The sequence below is a fragment of the Barbus barbus genome (assembly GCF_936440315.1).
Source record: "Barbus barbus genome assembly, chromosome: 3".
In the NCBI taxonomy this organism is placed as follows: Eukaryota; Metazoa; Chordata; class Actinopteri; order Cypriniformes; family Cyprinidae; genus Barbus; species Barbus barbus.
Window position 1 is genome coordinate 13,680,684 of NC_136731.1, and position 22,863 is coordinate 13,703,546.

General features: G+C 36.1%; 2 protein-coding genes across 5 annotated transcripts in view; both read right to left on the bottom strand.

Annotated features, from left to right (window-relative positions):
- Positions 1 to 217: 217 nt before the first annotated feature.
- LOC306846369 (luc7-like protein 3) lies at positions 218 to 16,115 on the bottom strand. Of its 2 annotated transcripts, XM_079379698.1 has the most exons (11): positions 15,888 to 16,115; positions 13,891 to 13,957; positions 13,773 to 13,812; positions 12,703 to 12,847; positions 12,434 to 12,508; positions 12,247 to 12,351; positions 11,999 to 12,160; positions 6,088 to 6,425; positions 5,540 to 5,721; positions 3,461 to 3,654; positions 218 to 712 (listed from the first exon to the last, which is right to left on the bottom strand). In XM_079379698.1, exons 1-10 carry the CDS (start codon positions 15,984 to 15,986, stop codon positions 3,494 to 3,496), a joined length of 1,374 nt encoding a protein of 457 aa, XP_079235824.1. In that variant the 5' UTR covers positions 15,987 to 16,115; the 3' UTR covers positions 218 to 712; positions 3,461 to 3,493. The 2 variants fall into 2 exon arrangements, with proteins under 2 accessions (XP_079235824.1, XP_079235823.1); XM_079379697.1 differs by having other exon boundaries at positions 218 to 3,654.
- Positions 16,116 to 16,321: 206 nt separating this feature from the next.
- Positions 16,322 to 22,863, bottom strand: part of LOC306846281 (uncharacterized protein) — a 59,154-nt gene continuing 52,612 nt past the window's right edge. For all 3 annotated transcript variants that reach the window (XM_079379539.1, XM_079379538.1, XM_079379540.1), the window contains exons 18-20: positions 20,838 to 20,999; positions 18,669 to 18,715; positions 16,322 to 17,916 (exon numbers count right to left, since the gene is read on the bottom strand). In XM_079379539.1, the coding sequence (XP_079235665.1) occupies positions 17,372 to 17,916; positions 18,669 to 18,715; positions 20,838 to 20,999 (754 nt within the window). In that variant the 3' untranslated portion in view covers positions 16,322 to 17,371. The remainder of the gene's footprint in view (positions 17,917 to 18,668; positions 18,716 to 20,837; positions 21,000 to 22,863) is intronic.

Genomic DNA, 22,863 nt, shown 5'->3' on the forward strand with positions numbered 1-22,863 from the left:
TTGACCTCTGGGGCCTGTTTCATAAAACAGGTTTACCAAATAAGCCAGGTTTATTTCAGTTAGTCTTATTGTCAGTTGATTTGGTTCAAATTAAGTCAAACTAAATTAAATAAGCCTGGCTTATTTGGTTAACTTGTTTTATAAAATGCACTAACAGCTTTTACATGCTTCCACATCGTTTCAAAAAAGAACACCACAGCATGTGTTTCTTAATTTTTATTCATGACAAATACAGGTTTTTAAAACGGGAACAAAATGAAAACACTTCTCTAAACTAAAATCGTATAAAGATTTGGGATTTAGCATACAGAGGGGAAAACCAAGAGATAAAGCAGTTGAGAGACCTTTAAGGTTTCCAGTCAAAATACTGAACAAAACCGATCGGCAATATTTCCAACGTGTCAAGTGAGAACGGACTGTACAGAGCAAACATGCCACAAGTATTTGATTCATTCTGAATGCATACTAACAGAAATAATGGTGGACCTGCATGTGCATCTACGCCAGCTCATAGCAGTAAGACCAAAGAAAACCAAACAAACAAAACAAAACACGAAAGGTCCTGTGGAAACGCTGAAAAAGGGACCGTTTTACATTTACATCTTTATCATTTAGGCCACTACATCTGTGGTTCACCTTGTTTTAAAGCCGCAGAGGTGAGTTGTCGGATGGAGGTCTTCAGGTCTTCCTCTTGCAGCTGTTCAAACTCCCCCTGACGTACACAAATGGTCAGAGAAACTCAATTAGTGTGTGAAACCAGACACATTTACAGTTCAAGAAAAAACATTACACCAGATTAACAGTCTTAATTACAGATTTTTAAAAAATTAATCAAACCACTTTTTTTTTCATGTCCAATTGGCAATAAATACATTTGATCACTTATCTTTGTTCTACACAGATTTATAAAGGCTTATATTTACTACAACAGCAGCAGCAGCTAGAGTAACTGCTCCGCTGCAAGTACAAATGATTGAAGGCAAGCACACAAATAAAACCATGAAATATTTAAAGAATTGATATCCCTCTTCTATACGGCCAGACTGACACTCTGTAGGTGGCTGATCTTGCTCTGAAAGCATGCACTGCTATTTTAAGGACAACACAAGTAGGGAATTTAAACAAAACACGAAAGAGAAAGTAAAAGTTTACTTCAAAAAGACACACCTGCATTAAAACACAAGCTAATTCACACTAGGGCTGAGCGATATATCCAATATCGCTGATATAATCAGCAGCAACAGATCGCAAAAATGCATAACAATTTCAGTTTTAAAAACAGTTTCATCCGATAAATCAATTCAAAACTGTGATTCATTTATGTTGATTCCTGTGGACTGTTATATTAGTGCATATTAGGACTAATGCATTAATTTGGTGTGATTATGAAAAAAAAAAAGGGCAGGATGACAAAAACTGAGTGATGTAGCCTATGAGAATCCAGTTATATGCCCATAAAATTCAAGATGTGAGGGCAAAAAAATTGCGTATAATTGTAGCATTTACTATACATCACATTTAGGGCCCGATTTACTATATAGCGCAGTCTTTTGGCGTTAAAATAGCACTGTCAGGTTTTTCTAAATATGCGCTGTGAAGAATAAGCGCTAAAAAGGCGTGGACCGTTATTTTTGCGCCTGACCTTATTGAATATGCATTTGTAGGAGTTTCCCTTTCAGGCGCAAAATGTATGGGAATAGTGTATTCAAATGAACACGCAACGAGATTTACTAACATTTGCGCTCGTCAAATTACTGGTATTTGCGCCATTATTTAATGCCAAAAAAAGCATGTCTTAAAGCAGGCAGTAATTTGCGCTGCTCTTGGTAGATTGCGCTGGTCATTATGAAAATTATCTGGCTGTGTTGGTGTTCTTTAATTTGCGCAATGTTAGTAAATCACACGCACGATTTTCCCTCCCATCGGCGCTTCTATGGAATTGCGCTCTCGCGCTAATTTGCCCAGTTTAGTAAATCTGGCCCATAAACATTTATATTATGTATAAATGTCGTATGATATAATTCAGCAATATTACTTGAGCAAGGAGTACAGTTTATGCCATAAAATCTCCATGATTGCAAGTTATATTGATTTAACAGTTAATATGGTGTTAAATTTTAGACACAGAATTGACAATATTGCCTGTTTTGCTTAATTTCGCAAAAATACTTTTTTCGTAATGTCTATTTAATGATTTTAATTGATATTTTTGGGTGGGGGGTATTATGGAAATATTTGAAAATTTCCACTTTCACTACTTTGATTTTGAATTTTGTAGCCATTTTGTATGTGCTACATATATACAAAAAGAAAAAAAATCAATTTAAACCAAACTTTAAGGCCATTTGAGTGTTAAATACGTTCAATTTCATCAACGAGATGAATTGACATACGTTTGTTTAGCTATATCACCCAGCCCTAATTCAAACCTATTACTTGTTACCGAACAGGCAAAATGAAAATAAGCGACACAAACAAGGAGAAAGTACTGTTTTGAGCTTGATCTGGTTTGATAGGTTACTGTGGGATATCAATTGTGCTCATCTGTAAACCTGACATCCACCCGTTACGGCGTAGAGTAAACCATTGGCACTTAAAACCAACAGAAAGCAAAACTGAGAACATTTAAAACTGGGAGAAAAGAGATAGGGTAAATAAACATCAAGCTCTGAGACACGTTCACAGGCAACAGCATTCAAATGGATGTGGGTAGTGAAAGGAGTACCTTGGGTGAGTACCTGCACAGATTGACAGTATCCTTGATTTTTAAATTGGCTTTTCATGGGGGGGGGGTCGCTCACAACACCAACGCTGTGTGAGGTGTGGAAGTCAGCTGCAATAATTCATTAACCCTACACTTCCATCATCCCAAAGCTATCGGATCTCAACTTTAAGAACAGACGGTATTAAAAGTGCAACATATCCATGTAACTCCAACAAAAAAAAAAAAAGTACATATATCTGTATTCATTGCAGTTGAATGAACTCTTTGGACTTCTTAACACCTTATAGACATCAGATGGTAAAATGCTGTGTGTTTATGCATGTACATACATAGAGCACACAATCATTTTAAATGTGAAAAACAAAGTTCAGTCAACTAGTTTAATCTTACTGCGAGCATAGAGTAAACAGGTTGAGGTAGTAAAGGCAGAGTTAGGAAAAAAAGCAAAAAAAAAAAAAAAACACGTAAATTTGGAAGAGAACTTGTCTAAAGAGACAGATGTATGACCGATACAAAACGAGGTACCTCCAAGCATGTTTTTCAGGGCTACACTGGCCTTTCCTCTGGGTTTGTTTCTTTCTACTTTCTTCCGTTTCATCAGCCTAGTCCCCATCTTCAGTGCATACTTACGATGCACTATTAAAAAACAGGAAGAAAAATCACAGACAGAACTGAAAGAAAAAGGGGGGAAGGGGAGAGGGGAGAGACCCGGGCCGGACGGGACGGTGCACTTACCTGGGGCTGATCTGAGGTCCTATCAGATCAGTTTTAATTGGACTGTGTGTCACCTTCAGAATGTAGCTCTTGCGCGGTGCCGTTCACTTTTGCTTTGGGAGGCTCCGCCTCCATGGGCTCGGGCTTGAAGAGCTCAGACTTCTCAACTGAGCCCTTTCTGCTGCTCCTTTTCTCATCTGAAGAGTCCTTGTGCTCTGCGAGATAAACAAACAGACATGGTATCTGGGAGATTCAGAAAAATATTAGCCATATTTTAGTCTCTCAAGTCGGTTTAAATTCCTGCAATAAAACCTTTCGAAACTTCTGATGTAACGAGTTGTCTCTATATATGTTGAGGGAAGTCTGCACATTGGCCAAAAACAAAAAACATGAAACTATGGAAAGACTAAACCAACCTAAAAAGGTTCATTTTACTTCCTTTAATTCTCTTTGCCTGGCTAAAATAAATCAATGTTTCCTCGTTTTGACAAACAAAACTACGGAAGCCTGTTTCCGCCACTGAATAAAAAAATTAAAAAAAAGATTGCGACTCACAATTGACTTTTTTTTTCACAGAATTACGATTTATAGTGTCAATTGTGAGATAAAAACAATTCTGACTTTATAACTCGCAATTGCGAATTTATATCTAGCAATTCTGAGAAAAAAAATAAATTGCGAGAAGTCGAAATTACCTTTATTTTTTATTCAGTGGCGGAAACGGGCTTCCATACAAAAAATACAGATCCAAAAAACAAAACAAAAAAAAACACCACAAAACATACAAAGAACAAAAACAAACAAAACCCAAACACAAAATGACAAACAAGAACAAAACCACCCTAAGTGCTATTTCAAATCCAATAAAAGCAGGATTCGTATGGTAATTGTTTCTCGAGGGGACACAAGTGATTTTCACCATATACAGGGGGTAGTTGGTAATTTTAATGCCGTCCGAATCCAGGATGTCGGTGTTTTTCTCTCACCACCCCCGTAAAAATTACCTACTGTTTTTTGACAAACACCAAGGTCGTGGGGTAATTTAATTGCAATCCGAATCCACATCTGATTTTATGAGAAGAAATTGATTCAAAATTCAATGTTTAAACCCATTTTTAGTACTCCCGAACTTTGTACTTCGGTGTAATTTGCATACATATTTATTTCTGAAATGCTGAAAAGTATTTAAAAGAACAATACTTCATAACTGCTCCACCACAGCGACTGGGAGCAGAAAGAGAAGAAATGCACGTAAATATTCGAAATGGGTTTTTATTAAGGCAGCTGCAATACAATTTTAAAATGTGTATTATAAACGGATATATACTGCTCTATTTTCCTATTTTTAAACAGAAGATTAAAAAAATAAAAAATAAAATAATAAATGTGACCCTGGTCCACAAAAGTCAATTTTTCTAAATTGAGATTTATACATAATCTGAAAGCTGAATATAAAAGTTTTCCATTGATGTATGGTTTGTTAGGATCGGACAATATTTGGCCAAGATACGATATTTAAATATCTGGAATCTGAAGGTGCCAAAAAAAATCTAAATACTGAGAAAATCGACATTAAACTTGTCCAAATGAAGTTCTCCTCAATACATATTACCAATCAAAAATTAAGTTAATATATTTACGGTAGGCAATTTACAAAATATCTTCATGGAACATGATCTTTACTTGATATCCTAATGATTTTTGACCCATTTAATCATTTTGACCCATACAATGTATTTTTGGCTATTGCTACAAATACACCCCAGCGACTTAAGACTAGCCTTGTGGTCCAGGGTCACAAATAGGATTATATATTATAAAATATGTTTGGAATAATAAGAATACATTTTACATAATTTTACAGAATAATAAGAATAAACTCAAACAATCATGTGACTGGCCACATAAGCAGCGTGTTTCCGAGTTCATAGGATCACAGAACTTGCTCCTCCACTGTGAATAAATCACCATCAGAATCCATATTATCACTGAGGTGATATGTACATTTATTTTACAGACACCCATATGAGAAACAATTACCGTCCGAATCGGGCTAAAGACTCCCTTTCTCTGATCAAAAACTAAAATTAAATGGCACACCTTTGTCCCTAGAGGATTTGTCCTTGTCTCGGTCTCCTCTGTCCTTTTCTCTGTCTCTGCTGCGGCTGTGGTGCCGGTGGCTCTTGCGCTCAGAGCTGCGGGACCTCCTCCTCTCCCTGCTGTGAGAACGTTTCTTCCTGTCTGAGCGTTCGCGGCTGCGCCTCCTCTCTCGGTCACGGCTCCTGTTGATGTGTAAGGTTTCATCCATCAGTACAAAGTTAAGGAAATCACAACTGCCACCACAGGTGAATATCAGATGTAGTAAAGAATGTTGAACCAGTATTGTTAACTAAATCTAACTTTTTTTTTCTTCCTTAATTGAAATGAAGCAGAAATATCTAAAAAAAAACTAAACAAACAAACAAAAAAAGTTAAAATTAAAACAAAAATAAACTGAAAATATAAAAGCAAAATCAAAATATAATAGCATACAAATAATTCTAAAATACCACTTAAATTTGCCATTTTGACAACAAATACTTTCTTGGTCTGGTTTTGCACAACCACCTGTCAAGCATGTGTGTCTAGGAGCTGTGCGAGTTGTGTACCTGCTGCGCCTCCTGTCGCGCTCCTTACTCCTGGACCTCTTCCTGTCTCTTGAGCGGCTCCTGCGGCGGTCTGACGCACGGCTGGAGTGTCTGCTGTTGGAGTGACTCCTCCTGCGCCTGTCCCTGTCCCGTTCCCTATCCCTCTCCCGCTCACGTTCCCGTTCCCTCTCCTTCTCCTTCTCCCGCTCTCTCTCCCTCTCCTTTTCTCGCTCTTTCTCCTTCTCCTCCTCCTCTTTGCGTTTCTTCTCGCGTTCCTCCCTTTCACGCTCCCGGTCCTCCCGCTCTTTCTTGCCTCGCTCATCCTTCTCCGGATCCTCTGAGCGCCGACGCAGCTTTTCCTGTGGGATCAAACAGAAAATCATGGTCTGAAATACCCATTTTTTTTATTTTTAACATGCACTCTTACATTGTTGTCTAAATATTTTGAATTTGTTATGCAAGTTTTCAATTTAATAGAAATAATATAATGCAAATTGATTTTTGTTGATGGTTGAAACCTAAACAATTGTGAATATTCACAACACCAGAAAATATTATTTAACCCTTGTGCGACCTTATGGACATTTTTGTCTGAGTTTGTTTTTGTGCTGTCAAATGATTAATCGGGATTAATCGCAGTCAAAATAAAAGTTTGTGTTTACATAATATGCAAGTTTACTGTGTATATCTATTACGGATTTATAAACATTATATATTGAAAATATTTCCTTGTATATATTTATATCCATATAATTTATATTATATATAAATATTCTAAACTTAGCATATTTTTCTTAAATATATACGTGTATATTAAATTATACTTAAATATACACGGTACACAAACATATGTAAACAAAAACTTATTTTGGATGCAATTAATCGTTTGACAACACTAGTTTTTTTTTTTTTTTAAATAAATTTTTGACTGTTAATGCCAATGCATACATTTTGGCACAGGTGTGTATTTTAATTGGAATTAATATTTCACCCTCATTTCCTTTAATAAATCTATTTTACACTAGGTACAAAAAAGCAGTTCCTCTCAGGTACTTGAGGGAAAAAAAAAGTCCTCACTGAAACCCATTAAAACTGCTATTTTTAGTCCCAGGGCCATTTAACTATAAAATGATGCAATATTTGTCAATAGGCTTTCATTCTGTTGGAAATACTTCAAAATTTTCACTATTTTTACTAGATAGTGCTATTTTTTCAAGTTTGGCATATAAAGCAAATACTTGCTTTATTCCTGTTTTCTGCTTATGCATATTATAGTATATTATATAGCAGTGTTAATTTAGTTGACTTTTTTTCACCGACGACAACAAGACGATGAAAGAAAACTCTTTGAATGACAAACTATGACGAAAATCTATTGACATTCGTCAGCGAATAAAAACAAGACGAAAATGTTAAGGAGGGACGATTTGGGAAGAGATTCATTCAGAACATAGTTCTGTAGTGCATAGTTAGGAGGTTAGATGCATACATACAATACACACTTGCTGCACGTCTCATAAAACGTAAAAAAATGTCAATATGTGAGAGTAAAAGAGCAAATCTGACGATGCAAGAGAGAACTCGATTTGGTCTGGTTATCTGAGCACAGACACTGAAGCATACACACACAGAAAGCGCATCTCGCAGCACACGAGTACTCTCTCTCGTCACATGAACAGAGAATTACACATAAAATGATGTCGAAATGTCCGTTTTGACAAGTATTTACATAAACACAGTTGATTACGTCTTAAGTGAACGTAAACAGTAGGAGGAACGTGTATCAGTACATTGCATCCGTTGCAGCTGTGCATTCGGTTTTAAAGGGATAATGGTCTAATTAAGTTGCTATTGTCTGTGGCATTGATGTTAATCAAGCAACAAAAGACAGACAGAACATCACTCACTGGTCTTGACTGAAAAACTTTAGTAGCTCTAAAGATTAATTTAAATTTATAGAAATAAATGTCTGCTTGAAAGAATGAAGAATATGGTAAACAAGATGCTATAAAGAATGTATAATTATCCTATATAACCATTGGTGGTTCCTTAAAAAGAAGACCATGTTCTTGTTCTTTATAAGTTGTTTTATTTAATTTTAACATAAAATGTTGTGTGTCACCGCAGTTATATCGCTCTATCATGATAAAACCTTAATAGCAAACCTATATAATGAGTTTGGAAATTTTAGAGAAATGCTTAATATATGCACTGTAACTAAACCCATTAGATTTTTAGCCGACTAAATTTACTGTAGATTTAGCCGACTAAAACTAGACTAAAAACAATTCAAATGACTAAAACTAAATGGTATTTTAGTCAAATGACTATGACTAAAACTAAATAAAAAAATTGCTGTCAAAATTAACAGAGTCAACTGTATAACTTATGCAGCTATAATTGTGTGGGCATGTTGGTATCGATGTCAGAGTCTTGTTTGTATGCGTGTCCTAAATAAAATTGTGCACGCACCTGTAATGTTTGAGAAATTACAGTGTACTGCCAATCACAAATCCCACTTCCGTGTATGCCAGTGGAGCTTTGCTGGAATCTAATGGGAAAAGTTTGGTACTTCACCCAAATAAAATCTTACTAAAAGCTCATCTTTTGAGATATCAACCTCAAATTTGGAACACAACTTGTTTAGATAGATGGCTTTGATTTTCTATCAATTTTTGAGTTCAAAATATTTTATAATATATACATTTTAGATATAAAAAAGTGCTCATAAATCATTTTCATAAACTTAAACCTCTAACTTTTTTGGTTTAAATTTTTTTTACAACTTTCTTCTTTAAAATGAGACCAACAGGGATTAAAGTGAAAAAAATTCTTCTGACTGAAATTTTTTTTCAGGCGAAGTCATATTCCTTTAACCAACACTTTATTTAAATAGTCGAGACCAATAGCGTTGAAGATGTTTTAACTTCATGCAAATGTCAACCTTACCATGAAAAAATTAAGTTTTTACCAAAAGAACAAAACCCTGTTTAAGTTGTGTGTTTAGGTCTGTATTTTACTGCATTGACGTGCTTTAATAGAAATTTGAAGGAAATCGCTATGTTTATCCACCACATATGAGTGGTGGACCTATAGGCCTAGTAAAAATACATTTTCATTCGACTGTATTTCATATTTTGAAATGAGATATCAAAGACTGCCCATTTTTTAATTTATGTCAGCAGTAAGTATTTTGTAGAAAGATGGAGGCCTGTCTGAAAAGTAAATACACTCACTTTGTCTAAACAGCAATGATTTTTGGATTTATAAGGGCTAGATTTATGACGTCAGGACGCTTCAGCGCTGTGTCACGTCCGTAACGTTTTAAAGATTAGGTTTATTTCATATAGTAATTATTAATGCAATTAACTTGAAACTTTCTGTACAAAGCCAACTTATGGCCATGCTAATTATGATCAAAAGCTCATCTCCATTATTTGCTCTTATCAAACATAATAATGCGCTACGGACGTGACCGTTACGGACGCTTCATATTAAATCAGATGCACACTGGCATGCATGTTTACCGTTGCTCATGACTGAAAGCCTGTGCATGGCTACACCGTTGTGAACTGTTTCAGGCTTTTCATATCATAACTTAATAAAAATAAATTAATTCATTGTAATATTTCAGAAATTGCATATTTAACGAGAACATCGCAGAGATTTAGACTGCTTTGCTGTTTGGGTCAGAAATACACAGGCGGACTGAAGGAAAAATCGCCAAAACTATTTTAAATGTCATATAATGTTCATTGTTAATATTATCTTATTTAAACTTGTGTTTCAAACAAACTTGTGTCGCTATCTGCGTTGCATTCATGCAGAGAGCAAGATTTTGCGTGTTCGGCACGCGCATGCTGAGTGAGACGCTCAAGAGATGTGGGCTACATCATTCATATTTGTCTAAATATTTGTTTTTTCTTCATTACAAATCTTGTTTGATTTTATTTTGTATCATTGCATGTTAAAAACAATTCACTATGTTATGCAGATGCAAAAATTGCTAGACTGCGAATAAGAATAAGTTTCACATTTTATAAATATTTGAACAATATATTCAGCATATTTAACAACCTGTTTTGTATCTTTCTTTAATGCATAAGCGATTTATTTATAAACAAGTTCATGAGGCTATGCTCTAGAGTCTAGACTATTATTCATATGCAAGTGTTTGTGCGGAAAAGAATTATGCGCATGCATGACAGGGAGGTGCTCGCGATCACTTGCATTTTTTCCTGAAAATGAATCAACTTAATAATAATAAAAAAAGAAAACTTAAAATTGGGGCTCCTCACAAAACTCCATTATAATCAACGAAGCTCCTTACACTGCACAATGAATCTCTTATTTACACTGTCTACACTTTTTTTGTTATAATGAGAGAATGCATCTGATACATTACTCAACGCTGCAAAAACACGTTGAAAGTAGGCCTACGTTAGAAACCTTTAAAGCTCCCTCAGCACAAACACAAATACGCTGATCGGGTCAGTTGCACTGGTGCTCCTAAATATGTTTCATAGTCGCACACAGTAGTTTTCAGACGCAAATGCGACTGAAATGGTAGCACTGTAGAGCCCTGTATAAGTAAAGTCTACTTTTAAATGAACCATTTCAAAATGAAATCAAATACTCTCTGATTAGGCTGTAATCCGTGAATGCATTTCTCAGCAAAGGAACGTCCAGTGGAGATTTCCTGAATTTCATCTTTGCAGCCGACAAGGACTCAAACATTAGTATATTAAATAATTAAAATGTCTCATTTTTTTCAGAATCATTAGGCTATCGCCTGTGCTTTGTGGCAAACTTTATGCGTGTGCTTGAACACAAAAACGAAAATTAAAATAAAATTAATATTTTATGCTTTGTGAATGACCAACCCTTCTCCATTCAGCAGATATTGTTGCTTGGTTTGTGCATTGTAAATCTATTGTAGTCTACGGATGCTTCATAGCATACCGGCGCGCATGTTTACCTCGTTGCTGATGACTAATAAAGCTATACTGCTGTTTCAGGCTTACCGTATAACATTTTATAAAGAAATACATTTTAATAACATTTTAGAAATCGCATTCTCTGCGAGAACTTCGCGAAGATAGCCTAAGCATTTGCAAAAAAATATGCACAGGCGGACTGTATAGCCGATGACAAATCGCCAAAACTATATATTTTTTTAAATATCATATAGGCCTAATTTTCATTGTCAATATTATCTTATTTAAACATATGATGTGTTTCAAATAACACTTGTTTGCTATCTGCGCTGCATTCATGCGCAAGATTGTGTGTGTTCTACAATTTATGAGAATTTATATTTCAGGTTTTGACTGCGAATGTCACGTCCATAACGCTGGAATTGCTCAGTTCTACCTCAGCTGTAGCCTGACATGCACAAAAATAAACACATTAGAATAACTTTTAAAATGGATTGAACACACAGAGCACTTTTTCCGTGAGCGGGAAAAGAAAACCCGGAGTGGATCCAGAGCGGAGTGATTGCAGAATGCTTCGAGAGGAACGTGCTATCACTCCACTCCAGGCTTTGATCACACCCCCCTCAGCAGGCTGAATACACCTCATCTTTCCTTAATTTAAGACCTATTCAAACTGAAATTAAGACATTTATTACACTATTTGAGAAATGTAAGCCTATTTACGGCCTTAAAATTGTGAAAAGTGATAAGGACAGGCGGAACCCTGCAATTGACGGAAATCCGTCATAGACTCGTTGCAATTAACGGAAATCCGTCGTAGCGACGGAGATCTTTAATCCCTGGACCAAACTTAAGTCTGTACTTTATGACAGTTTTTTGACATGGACATTTTTGTCCTCTATGAACCTAAGGTGTAACTTATTTTTTTAAATTGACGCACAAGGGTTAAATTTAACCAACGGCAAAAAATACCTAAACGCTGACTGTCAACTCACCTTCAGTTCCTCGACCGTGGCTTTGATTTTGGCATATCCCATATGCTGCTTGCCCATTAGATGATCGTCCACTCTGGACTGAGCGTCACCAACTATAAGGAAAGCACCACACACTTCACACACCTCCATCTGCTTCTCCTGAGCGGCAAAGCTCTCAATCGTCTGACAAACAAGAAAACATGTCAGTGCCTTCTACAATTAAACAAAAACAAGCCTTATGTCTGCTTAAACCTGGATGTGTTACTCACCGAAGGAGTGGAATTGAGCTCCTCCCGCTCATCCTTCAGCTGCTCCACCAGCTTCATCATGCCCTGTGCCTCCTCAACACGGCCCTCCGAGCCCAACTCCTCAATCTGAACACACACAAACACACATCTATATGCCTCTCTGAACACATTCGTGCTTATTTCTCAGCTTATGACAGGCAGAACCTACCTGAACAACAAGCTCCTCAATCTTCGTGGTGAGGACCTGAGCTTTCTCCTCGTTCTTCCCAGATGGACCCGGTGCCTGGAAATCAGAGTTCAGAGTGAGTTGTGTTCAACACAGTGTACAAACATCTTTTTCTATATTATTATTATAAAAACTGCATATGAATTTAATAGACTGCCCTAACCAGCTGGCTTGCTGAAATCAGGCAATAAATATGTTCCAAAATGTGGTCATATAAAAATGTAGACAGTGAAGTCTATGGAAATACTTACTCCAGAGTTCTGCTGGGCTTGTGACAGGGCTAAACGTGCATGGCCCCTCCGAATCCTGCGCTCCACCTCGGCCAGGAGACTCTGCAGGTACCGCAGGAAGTCCCGCTCATAGCCTTCCTTCATAAAGCGGGAGCTCTTCTCATACCTAAGACAATGTGTAGCAGTCAGGAGTCAAAGGCTATACTAAAGAAAACTCACTCCAAATAAGATGCAGAACCACATTAGGAAACTTTTAAAGAACACGTCCAGATGTTTCTTTTATTTATCATTAATTTTGGGGTAAAATTTAAAATTGTATTATGTTTAAAGAAAACGAAGACCATTTTTAGAAACAATAAGAATTTTGCTTTAGAACAGTGGTTTTTAAACTTTTTATACCAAATACCATCTCAGAAAATATTTGTCTCTCCAAGTACCACCATAATGACCAACATTAAAATACAGTAGCGTAGCAGGCCTACAGCTACAGCTCTGCACAGTTCAAAAACACAGCAGTTTTATTCCTAATAACAATATTTATTGTTGTCAGCCACTTTAACATTGTAAATGCTTACATACAAGTAAATAAAAAACATAACTAATGAATAAATGAATGTTTTGTAAAAAGTAAAAAAAAAAAAAAAAACTACTGTACTTAAATGTAAAACAACAACAACAAAAAACTTTACTCAAACAAATATTAAATGAAAATGTATTTTGCTTTAACATTAATTTAGTGATTCCTCTGCGTACCACTAGTGCTACTCGTAACACACTTTGAAAATCACTGCTGTAGAACATGTTTGACAACCTATATACATATATATATATACACACATAATTTTAACAGCAATTATAATCACCATTGAGAACAACAGGAACAAAAAATCGGCCCAGATACTACAGTAAAAAGAATTAGTTTTTTTTAATTATATAATAGAAAATTGAAAGGAAATTGATGTTAATGAATATATTGTCAGAATTAAAAAAAAAAAAAATCTTAACGGTTCTAAAAAAAAAACACTTCATACCATATGATTTGGGATCTGGTTGTTTTCATGATATTCACCCAATACAGAACACTAACTTACATTTTCCTCAAATTTTCATCATGGATTTTTTCACAAGGACCTAGAAAACAAAACGATACGTTACAATGTGGATCGCAGGAATGAAATGAGATGCATGTATTTGAGAAGCTGTCCTTACCCAAGTCTGATCGTGTGTTTGTGAAGAGTTCAGCGGGGCAAAAGCCACACAGGTAGTATTTGCAGACCTGAAGAAAAGAGTTGTGTTAAATCCTCATCAGTACTCGAAGATCTCTTTTCACAACTTTATGGTTTGTCACCTCAAAACATGACAAACAGCATGAGCTCTGCTGGAGCTGCTAAAACTGAGAAACACATTTACCCGTCACCTGTAGCCTACAAATTAATTTATCATTCATTTTGTAGAGAGAGAGAAGTCATTTCTTGCTGATGCCATATTTTAGAGATCATAACCACATAAACGTACATCCATTGTGAATTCATTTAACATTTTAAAATGAGAAAATGTACAAGACTTAGCCGCTCACTAAGGGAGCATAATTCCCGCCAAAATTCCTCAGGTGTTACTAAATCAAAAACATGGTAGAAATCAACTGAAATAAGCAACTACTTGCCTGTGAAAAATAAGTCTGCTTGATTATATTGCATGTGCACTTCTTACAACATACGTCAAATCTTACAAGTATATTTTATCCTGAAGAAAATAAAAGGTCACTTAAGTGTACTAAGAGTTCACCTCAGTGACTGTTTCTTAACTACTCTTAAACAGTGCACTTTGTTCTAATGTGAAATTAAAAGCTCAAAGTACACGTTAAACCACTGTTTTAATAATATTTGGTTGTGCTTTAAAGTACACTTATTCTGATGAGTTGAATAACATTCTGAAGCACATTGATTATCATTTTAACTGTAGCGTTATTCATTATTACATTTAAAATCAATGCATGATAAGTTTACTAAAACTGCAGCTTTATCATTACAAATACATGTAATACATGAGATAGAAGTTTCAGTAAAAATGACTATTAGTTTTCCATATATGTGACCCTGGAGCACAAAACCAGTCTTAAGTCGCTGGGGTATATTTGTAGCAAAAGCCAACAATACATTGTATGGGTCAAAATTATTGATTTCTCTTTTATGCCAAAAATCATTCGGATATTAAGTAAAGATCATGTTCCATGAAGATATTTAGTAAATTTCTTACTGTAAATATATTAAAACTTAATTTTTGATTAGTAATATGCATTGCTAAGGACTTCATTTGGATAACTTTAAAGGTGATTTTCTCGGTATTTTGATTTTTTTTACACCCTCAGATTCCAGATTTTCAAATAGCTGCATCTCAGCCGTTCCTAACAAACCATACATCAATGGAAAGCGTATTTATTCAGCTTTCAGTTAGAAATATTTACCCTTATGACTGGTTTTGTGATCCAGGGTCACATATGAGTGTCAGTACATTTAGAGTGATATACTTGAAGTATATTTAGACAATAGAAGTGATTATAAACTACATAAAGAAAAAAAAAAGTACAACTTGGTTAAAAAGAAAACAAACAAAAACTTTTACATTCAATGAATTACATTTAATATAAACTTACAGTATAATACATAATTTAATAGCAAATAACATGCAATTACATTTAGTTTAGATTTAAGGTGCATCACTTATGTAACTATTTAATTTTTCAGTGTTTTATGTGATTTCTTCCTGGCTCAAGTCCAAAGAGCCCACCACAGAGGCCATGATATTTTGATCTCCAGATGTGTCTCATTAAACTTAGATCTGTGGGATTTGTTTGTCAGTTTTAAGAGCACTTATAAAAGTGATAGTATCTTCTCAAGTCGGTCATTCATACATGAAGCACAGACGGTGCTGAACGATTGTAGCTAACTAATAAGCGCTATTTTAGCTCAAAAGAACACAATATAAACAGATGAAGATGAGGATGAGGGCGCGTGTTTAGCGCATGTGTTCAACAACGAGACACGAGCTTAGCATGCTAACAGACAAACTAGCACAACACACACGGGTCAGTTCAGCTTACTCACACACAAACACATCGACATGAGTTGTTTAAGAGGTTCAGTGATCTGCAGAGAGCTGTGTGTGTTTGTGAATAATGTTACTGTATGACTCTGCGGGTCACTCACGGTCTCGTGATCCCAGCGCACGTTACAGCGCTTCTCGTCCGGAGCCAGGTTCCGGTCCCGACCCATCAACTCATCCAGCAGCTGGGCAGCAGAGAGCATCGTGCCTCGGCTTTACTTCTGACCCGCTATAAGAGTCGATTATTACTCATTTACAGGACAGCGTGTGCTGCGACCCCTGCTCTGAGCTGCACAACAAAATGGCCGATATGCGCGCGGCGGATATTACCCATAAGACACCGCGAGGAAGAAGCAATGAATCATAAGAGGAACAATCCTTCTCGTTTCATGAGATAAACAGTCCTTACGGAGTTAATATTTCACCTATGCATACCTTAAAAATTAGAAACATAACTTACATGTCTTCACAGAACCACCCACTGGGAGCAAATATTTTTCATCTGAGTATGTATTAGATAGAATATCCAATAATAATAAAAATGTTGTTGAAATATTACAAGGGTGCAAAAATATCTCAATAATATTTATGTAAGCTGAAACGGTGATTTAAACTGACCGGGAACTACCCGTGCATTAAACAGTTATACTGCACCTGCCAGCCAATCAGAGTCCAGTATTCAGACAGGCCACGGAATAACAGATCTTAAACAATTTAATAGTTTTCTTTATTTGAGTGTGAAAATAGTTCATAAACTGAGTTGACCCTTTAAGTAACAGAATTATCCGGTGGACTATTATTATATTGATTTTCCTGAAGAAAATACCAATACAAAATTATTATTATTTTTTTTAATTCAGTGTTTAGTTAATTTTAATGGAAAACTAGCTCATAAAAATGATATACATATTGCATCGTATCATAAAATCTCCTCGAAATTCAAAATAATAATCAATAAATATTATTGAACAAAAGTATATTACAGTATTATGATTTTCCTGAAAAAAAGCAAAAACTTTAATTTCAAGAATCAAGTGTGACCCAAAAATTGAAAAAGAAAAAGAAGAACAAGGAGAAGAAGAAGAAAAAGGAGAAGAAGAAAAAGGAGAAGAAGAAGAAAAAGAAGAAGAAGGAGGAGGAGGAGAAGAAGAAGGAGAAAAAGAAGAAAAGGAGAAGAAGAAAAAGCAGAAGAACAAGGAGAAGAAGAAAAAGCAGAAGATGAAGAAAAAGAAGAAGAAGGAGGAGGAGGAGGAGGAGAAGAAGAAAAAGAAGAAGGAGGAGAAGGAGAAGAAGAAGAAGGAGAAAAAGAAGAAAAGGAGAAGAAGAAGAAGGAGGAGGAGGAGGATGAGGAGGAGAAGAAGAAGAAAAAGAAGAAAAGGAGGAGGAGGAGGATGAGGAGAAGAAGAAAAAGAAGAAGGAGGAGAAGGAGAAGAAGAAGGAGAAAAAGAAGAAAAGGAGAAGAAGAAGAAGGAGGAGGAGGAGGATGAGGAGGAGAAGAAGAAGAAAAAGAAGAAAAGGAGGAGGAGGAGGATGAGGATGAGGAGGAGAAGAAGAAGAAAAAGAAGAAGAAGCATGGGTGTGTGTGTGTTTAATGTTTAATGTGACACAGAGTCACTGAAGAGTTGTAATCAAGTCTAAACCCAGCGTGTAGAGGTTGAGTGAATGTGTGTGTGAATGTGTGTAAGTGTGTGAGTGTGTGTGTGTCAGAGACGCTGTAGAAGGACAGAGAGCCGGTCGACTCGTTCAGAAATACTGCTACTCTCTTACAGGAGACACCAGCAACAGCTGAGATAACAGTGTAGTTATTATTGTGATGAGCAATGAATGTGTGATCAGAGCAGAACAGACTCCAGGAGTGAACATTAGATCCAAACAAACTGTCAAGACTCACTCCTTTCCTCTTGATTCCTTTATAAGACACTGATATACGAACACCTCCGCTCCACTCAGTCTCCCAGTAACAGCGTCCAGTCAGTCTCTCTGAACACAGAACCTGAGGAAACCACCCATCAAATCTGTCGGGATGATCAGGATATGACTGTCGCTGATCCACACACATCACCTTCCTGTTCTCCTCAGACAGAACGAGTCGAGTGTGTGCTGTGTTTGGATCCAGAGTGAGATCACAGTCATCTGAACACAACACACACACATTACACACTAAACTACTAACAACTAAACTCTGTGTGTGTGTGTGTGTGTGTGTGTGTGTCTGTGAGTCTGTGTGTGTGTGTGTGTGTCTGTGTGTGTGTGTGTGTGTGTGTGTGTGTGTGTGTGTGTGTGTGTGTCTGTGTGTGTGTGTGTGTGTGTGTGTGTGTCTGTGTGTGTGTGTGTGTGTGTGTGTGTGTGTGTGTCTGTGTGTGTGTGTGTGTGTGTGTGTGTGTGTTTGTGTGTGTGTGTTTGTGTGTGTGTGTCTGTGTCTGTGTTTGGATCCAGTGTGAGATCACAGTCATCTGAACACAACACACACACATTACACACTAAACTACTAACAACTAAACTCTGTGTGTGTGTGTGTGTGTGTGTGTGTGTGTCTGTGAGTCTGTGTGTGTGTGTGTGTGTGTGTGTGTGTGTGTGAGTGAGTGTGAGAGTGTGTCTGTGAGTGTGAGTGTGAGAGTGTGTGTGTGTGTGTCTGTGAGTGTGAGTGTCTGTGAGTGTGTGTGTGTGTGTGTGTGAGTGTGAGAGTGTGTCTGTGAGTGTGAGTGTGAGAGTGTGTGTGTGTGTGTCTGTGAGTGTGTGTGTCTGTGAGTGTGTGTGTGTGTCTGTGTGTGTGAGAGTGTGTGTGTGTGTGTGTGTGTGTGTGTGTGTGTGTGTCTGTGTGTGTGTGAGAGTGTGTGTGAGTGTGTGTGAGTGTGAGTGAGTGTGTGTCTGTGTCTGTGTCTTACATTTGCGGAGTCCTGTTGTGATCATTAACTCTCCTGCATGATCCACACTAGAAAACACACACAGACACACACAGACACACACACACACACACACACACACACACACACACACACACACACACACACACACACAACAGCTGCATTAATGTTTGTGCAAATACAGAAGGATTAAGATTAAATAGGTTTAAGAAAAAAACATTGTGTGACGAGAAGAAACACCCCAAAGACTCTTCAAGCTCCAGCTGTCAACATTCAAACTGAAACTCCCAGAATCCCTTGAGACTCGATCAAGCTTCCCTTCTGTCTAATATTTCTAACCCATTCAAACTCATTTAAGCTTCCACTCTAATATTAATCATCTATGTAATAGCATGCTAATCATGCAAGAAACATGCTAATAACTTGATAATCATGCTAACTACATGCTAGTAACCTGATAATCATTAAGTCATGTTAGCAACGTGGTAATACAAGATACTGCACTGACAAGTAATTCTCTCTCTCTCACACACCGAGTGAATAATCAGTTGGCCCTCATTTATCAATCTGATGTAGAAACGAGCGCAGATCTGAGCACACAAATTAACTTACGACAGGATTTATATGTTATTCATGAAACATTTGTATGATGCTGCCAATCCCACAGGAATGATCATATGTTGATAAATATCTCACCTCTAAAAACGCTCTGGTTTAAAAGCCCCTCAAAAGTTTACGACACGGAGAACGTAACCCAACCAAGAAGAGGAAGCTGATTTCTTGAAAGAGGACGAGAAATTGATCTTCCACCAAAAACAAGTTTTTATCCTTTAAAACGGCCTTAAGTTCTCCGATTTTCATTACTCAGGGGTCCCTATATTGGAAAATGTGGCACAAGCATAATCTTACCATAATTAACTTATAATTTGAAATAACAGACTGGTTTGTAAAAGTATTTTGAATGTAATGCATTTAATAAATGATAAGGGTAATATGTTATGATAATTTTGAGATAAAATTTTATATGTATTGTTCATAAAGATGATTTTTTTTAGTTGTCAAAGCTACAATTTATATGTTATTTATGTTATATAATAACATGTAATTATAGCACTAGATCTACTGCTAAACTTTTTTTTTACAGGGGTCATGAACTGCCTTTTTTATTGTTTTGTACTGTTCTCTGAGATCCCCTTATAATGTTGCCAAAATCTTTACATAAAAAACATAATTTAGAAGTAATAGGCTATTTTCTGTTCTGTTATTAAACTCTGTTTGAATAGGTGTAGCCCACTGCTATGATTGGCTAACAGTTGTGTATGTTTGACAGCCTACATCTTTCACCGAGAGACGCTGCTGTGATTTAGGTCAAAAATGCATAAATACTCATTACATATCAAATGATCTGTACGAACCGACAAAGCAACAGTGACCACGTAATAAAATCAGTTAATGTACTCACACTTGTGTTTTGCGACATTACTGCCCGATCCAATATAGTTGGCACAGCATTGTCTTTTAGTTTCAATCTTTCTGAAAATCCTGCATTGAATTGTTCCTTGTTTGTAATCCGAATCCGTGGTCAAATTTAAGTGAACAAAAGACCAAGTTCTTACTGACGTGGTCTAAAACTTCATTAAAAATAAAGTTCATCCAATCTTTCCTAACATTAGGATCAGAAGGAAGGCAATGTAAAGACTCCACAACCTGGTACAGTACAGCGTCTTGTTGTCTTCAGAGTATCTTTATCATTTGATTTCTGTGTAGACCTGCATCATTTACACTGTGTGAATTGGATTGGTGGGGCTAAACAGACAGCGCTGTATAAGCAGGCGTTGATCTTCTTCTGCAGAGGCGGTGTTTATCCACACTATTACATCATAAAGTGACACATTCCACAAGCTGTCATTTTGGCAGATTGGCTTCAATATAAGCCTTTTTTAGACTAATGAGGAAGTTCTGAGTACAATGACCTCTTATACTGTATGTCAAAAGATCAAGGGAATCTATCTTGATCTAGAGTTCAGAATGTTTTTTTTATAGTACAATGACCTCTTATATGTCAAAAGATCAAGGGAATTTTGGTTTATCAGTTCATGACCACTTTAAATGTTCCAAGAGTAAGACTGAAACTAAAAACCTTTGTCACATACAGAGCTGACAGAAAGAAATAGTTTCTGCTCAACGTACTTGAGTTTGTCCAGATGTGTGAGTGTTTCAGAGAGCAGCTTCACTCCTGATTCTCCTGGGTGATTGTAGCTCAGATCCAGCTCTCTCAGGTGTGAGGGGTTTGAACTCAGAGCCGATGCCAGAGCAGCACAACCTTCTTCTGTCACCATACAATGAGATAATCTACAACAGAATGTGTTCATGTTAGTGAGCTCCATGTTTAGAAACGTACTGTATAAATATAGTTGCGGGTTATTATGACATGATTGTGAATATGATTACAGCATTACTTTTTCCCTTTTTGCATCAAAGGTTACTACTTACAATGTGCTTTGAAGCGTTGAGCATTATAGCCAATCACAGACATGACTGTTGAACGCAACGGCCAATTAGAGGCTTTTAAACGGATAACTGTGCCAAACATGTGTTTAGTATGATATGCCCTTGTAATATTTCATTAAAACATTAATTCCATCGCCAATGCAATGACATCTCTTCTTTGGAGGGAAGAAAAAGTGAATCAAGTCTTGCCCAATATTTATAAAAACATAAAATGTCCCTATTTGTGGACCACAAAACCAGTCATAAGGGTAATTCTTTTTTTAACTGATATTTATGCGTCATCTGAAAGCTGAATAAATAATCATTCCATTGATGTATGGTTTGTTAGGATAGGACAATATTTGGCCAAGATATAACTAGCCTATTTGAAAATCTAGAATCTGATGGTGCAAAAAAAAAAAAATCCAAATACTGAGGAAAAAAAAATCGCCTTTAAAGTTGTCCAAATGAAGTTCTTGGCAATGCATATTACTAATTAAAAATTATGTTTTGAAAGATTTACGATAGGAAATTTACTAAATATTTTCATGGAACATGATATTAACTTAATATCCTAATATTTTTTTTTTGCATAAAAGAAAATGTTTATAATTTTGACCCATACAATGCATTTTTGGCTTTTGCTACAAATATACCCGTGCATGACTGGTTTGTGGTCCAGGGTCACATTTGTGTGAGAATGTGTGTAATATGTAAGAAAGAAAGTATTGTGTTTCAAGTCAGTGAATGAGCGAGCCGGATGATTTTCACATCATTTTGAAGTAAATATTCTAACCTACAAAACTGATTACTCAAAAGTCTTATTCAGAACTATTCAGTATGGGTTTTATGGCATGATTTCAGGTACATTTATTTCCCAAAACGTACTAACCACGCATGATCTTTGTTTTTGTTTTTCTAAAAAATGCAAACATGTACATCCACCTTGCTCACATATTAGTGTAGCACAGTTACTGCTGTTTTTTACAGAGTGTAAACAGAATCTATGGTTATTTACATTTAGAGTAAATAGCATCTGTCGCTAAGAAAATATGTTATTTTCACTTAGTGTAAGCAGCATCTATTGCTATTTACACTAAATGCAAATAACTAATGCCTTTGAAATAAATCCACATCAGAAAGTTGCGTGTCTTGTGAGTAACCGAGTACTGCTTGGGTTCTGATTGAATCTGTGTTTTGAATGAATCGGCTGAGCAAAACATTTGAATACATTCATAAAATCACTTGCTTCATTCCTTAATGAATAAGTCCTTTTGAATTAATAAAATTGAATTTGAATGATTCATGACTCATTCATTAAGACAGTGATTTACTGCAACCTACTGGTGGTTTTAGTTTAATTTTTAAAGCAATTTATTTCCCCACCAACATTTAATATTTCAATGTTTAAAATGGTATATTTAAAACAGTAATATTATCTCAATATTTTTAATGCATTTATAATTGCTTTAGATTACCCATTTTTATTTAGAAGTGGTTAGCATAAAAGAAAGACACCAAAGTTTATGCCCCTCACCTTAAGCATTCCAAAGTATTTAGATTGTTACTGAACTTGATTAATCTAACAAAATATGGTAAAAAAGCATGCATTTTGTAATCTGAAGTGAAATACATTTAAAAGTAACCTTCCCAACCCTATATCACTTTAATGCATTCTCATATCCACAATGCTTAGTCACTGTATACTGTCAGCAACTACATACAG

What these genes read in the sequence shown, in the direction of transcription:
- LOC306846369 (XM_079379698.1), bottom strand. Translation starts at nt 15,986, where the DNA reads ATGCTCTCTGCTGCCCAGCTGCTGGATGAGTTGATGGGTCGGGACCGG. An exon ending in AAACACACGATCAGACTTGG is followed by an intron (nt 13,813 to 13,890) that starts GTAAGGACAGCT and finishes TTTGTTTTCTAG; the next exon opens with GTCCTTGTGAAAAAATCCAT. An exon ending in TTGAGGAGCTTGTTGTTCAG is followed by an intron (nt 12,352 to 12,433) that starts GTAGGTTCTGCC and finishes GTGTGTGTTCAG; the next exon opens with ATTGAGGAGTTGGGCTCGGA.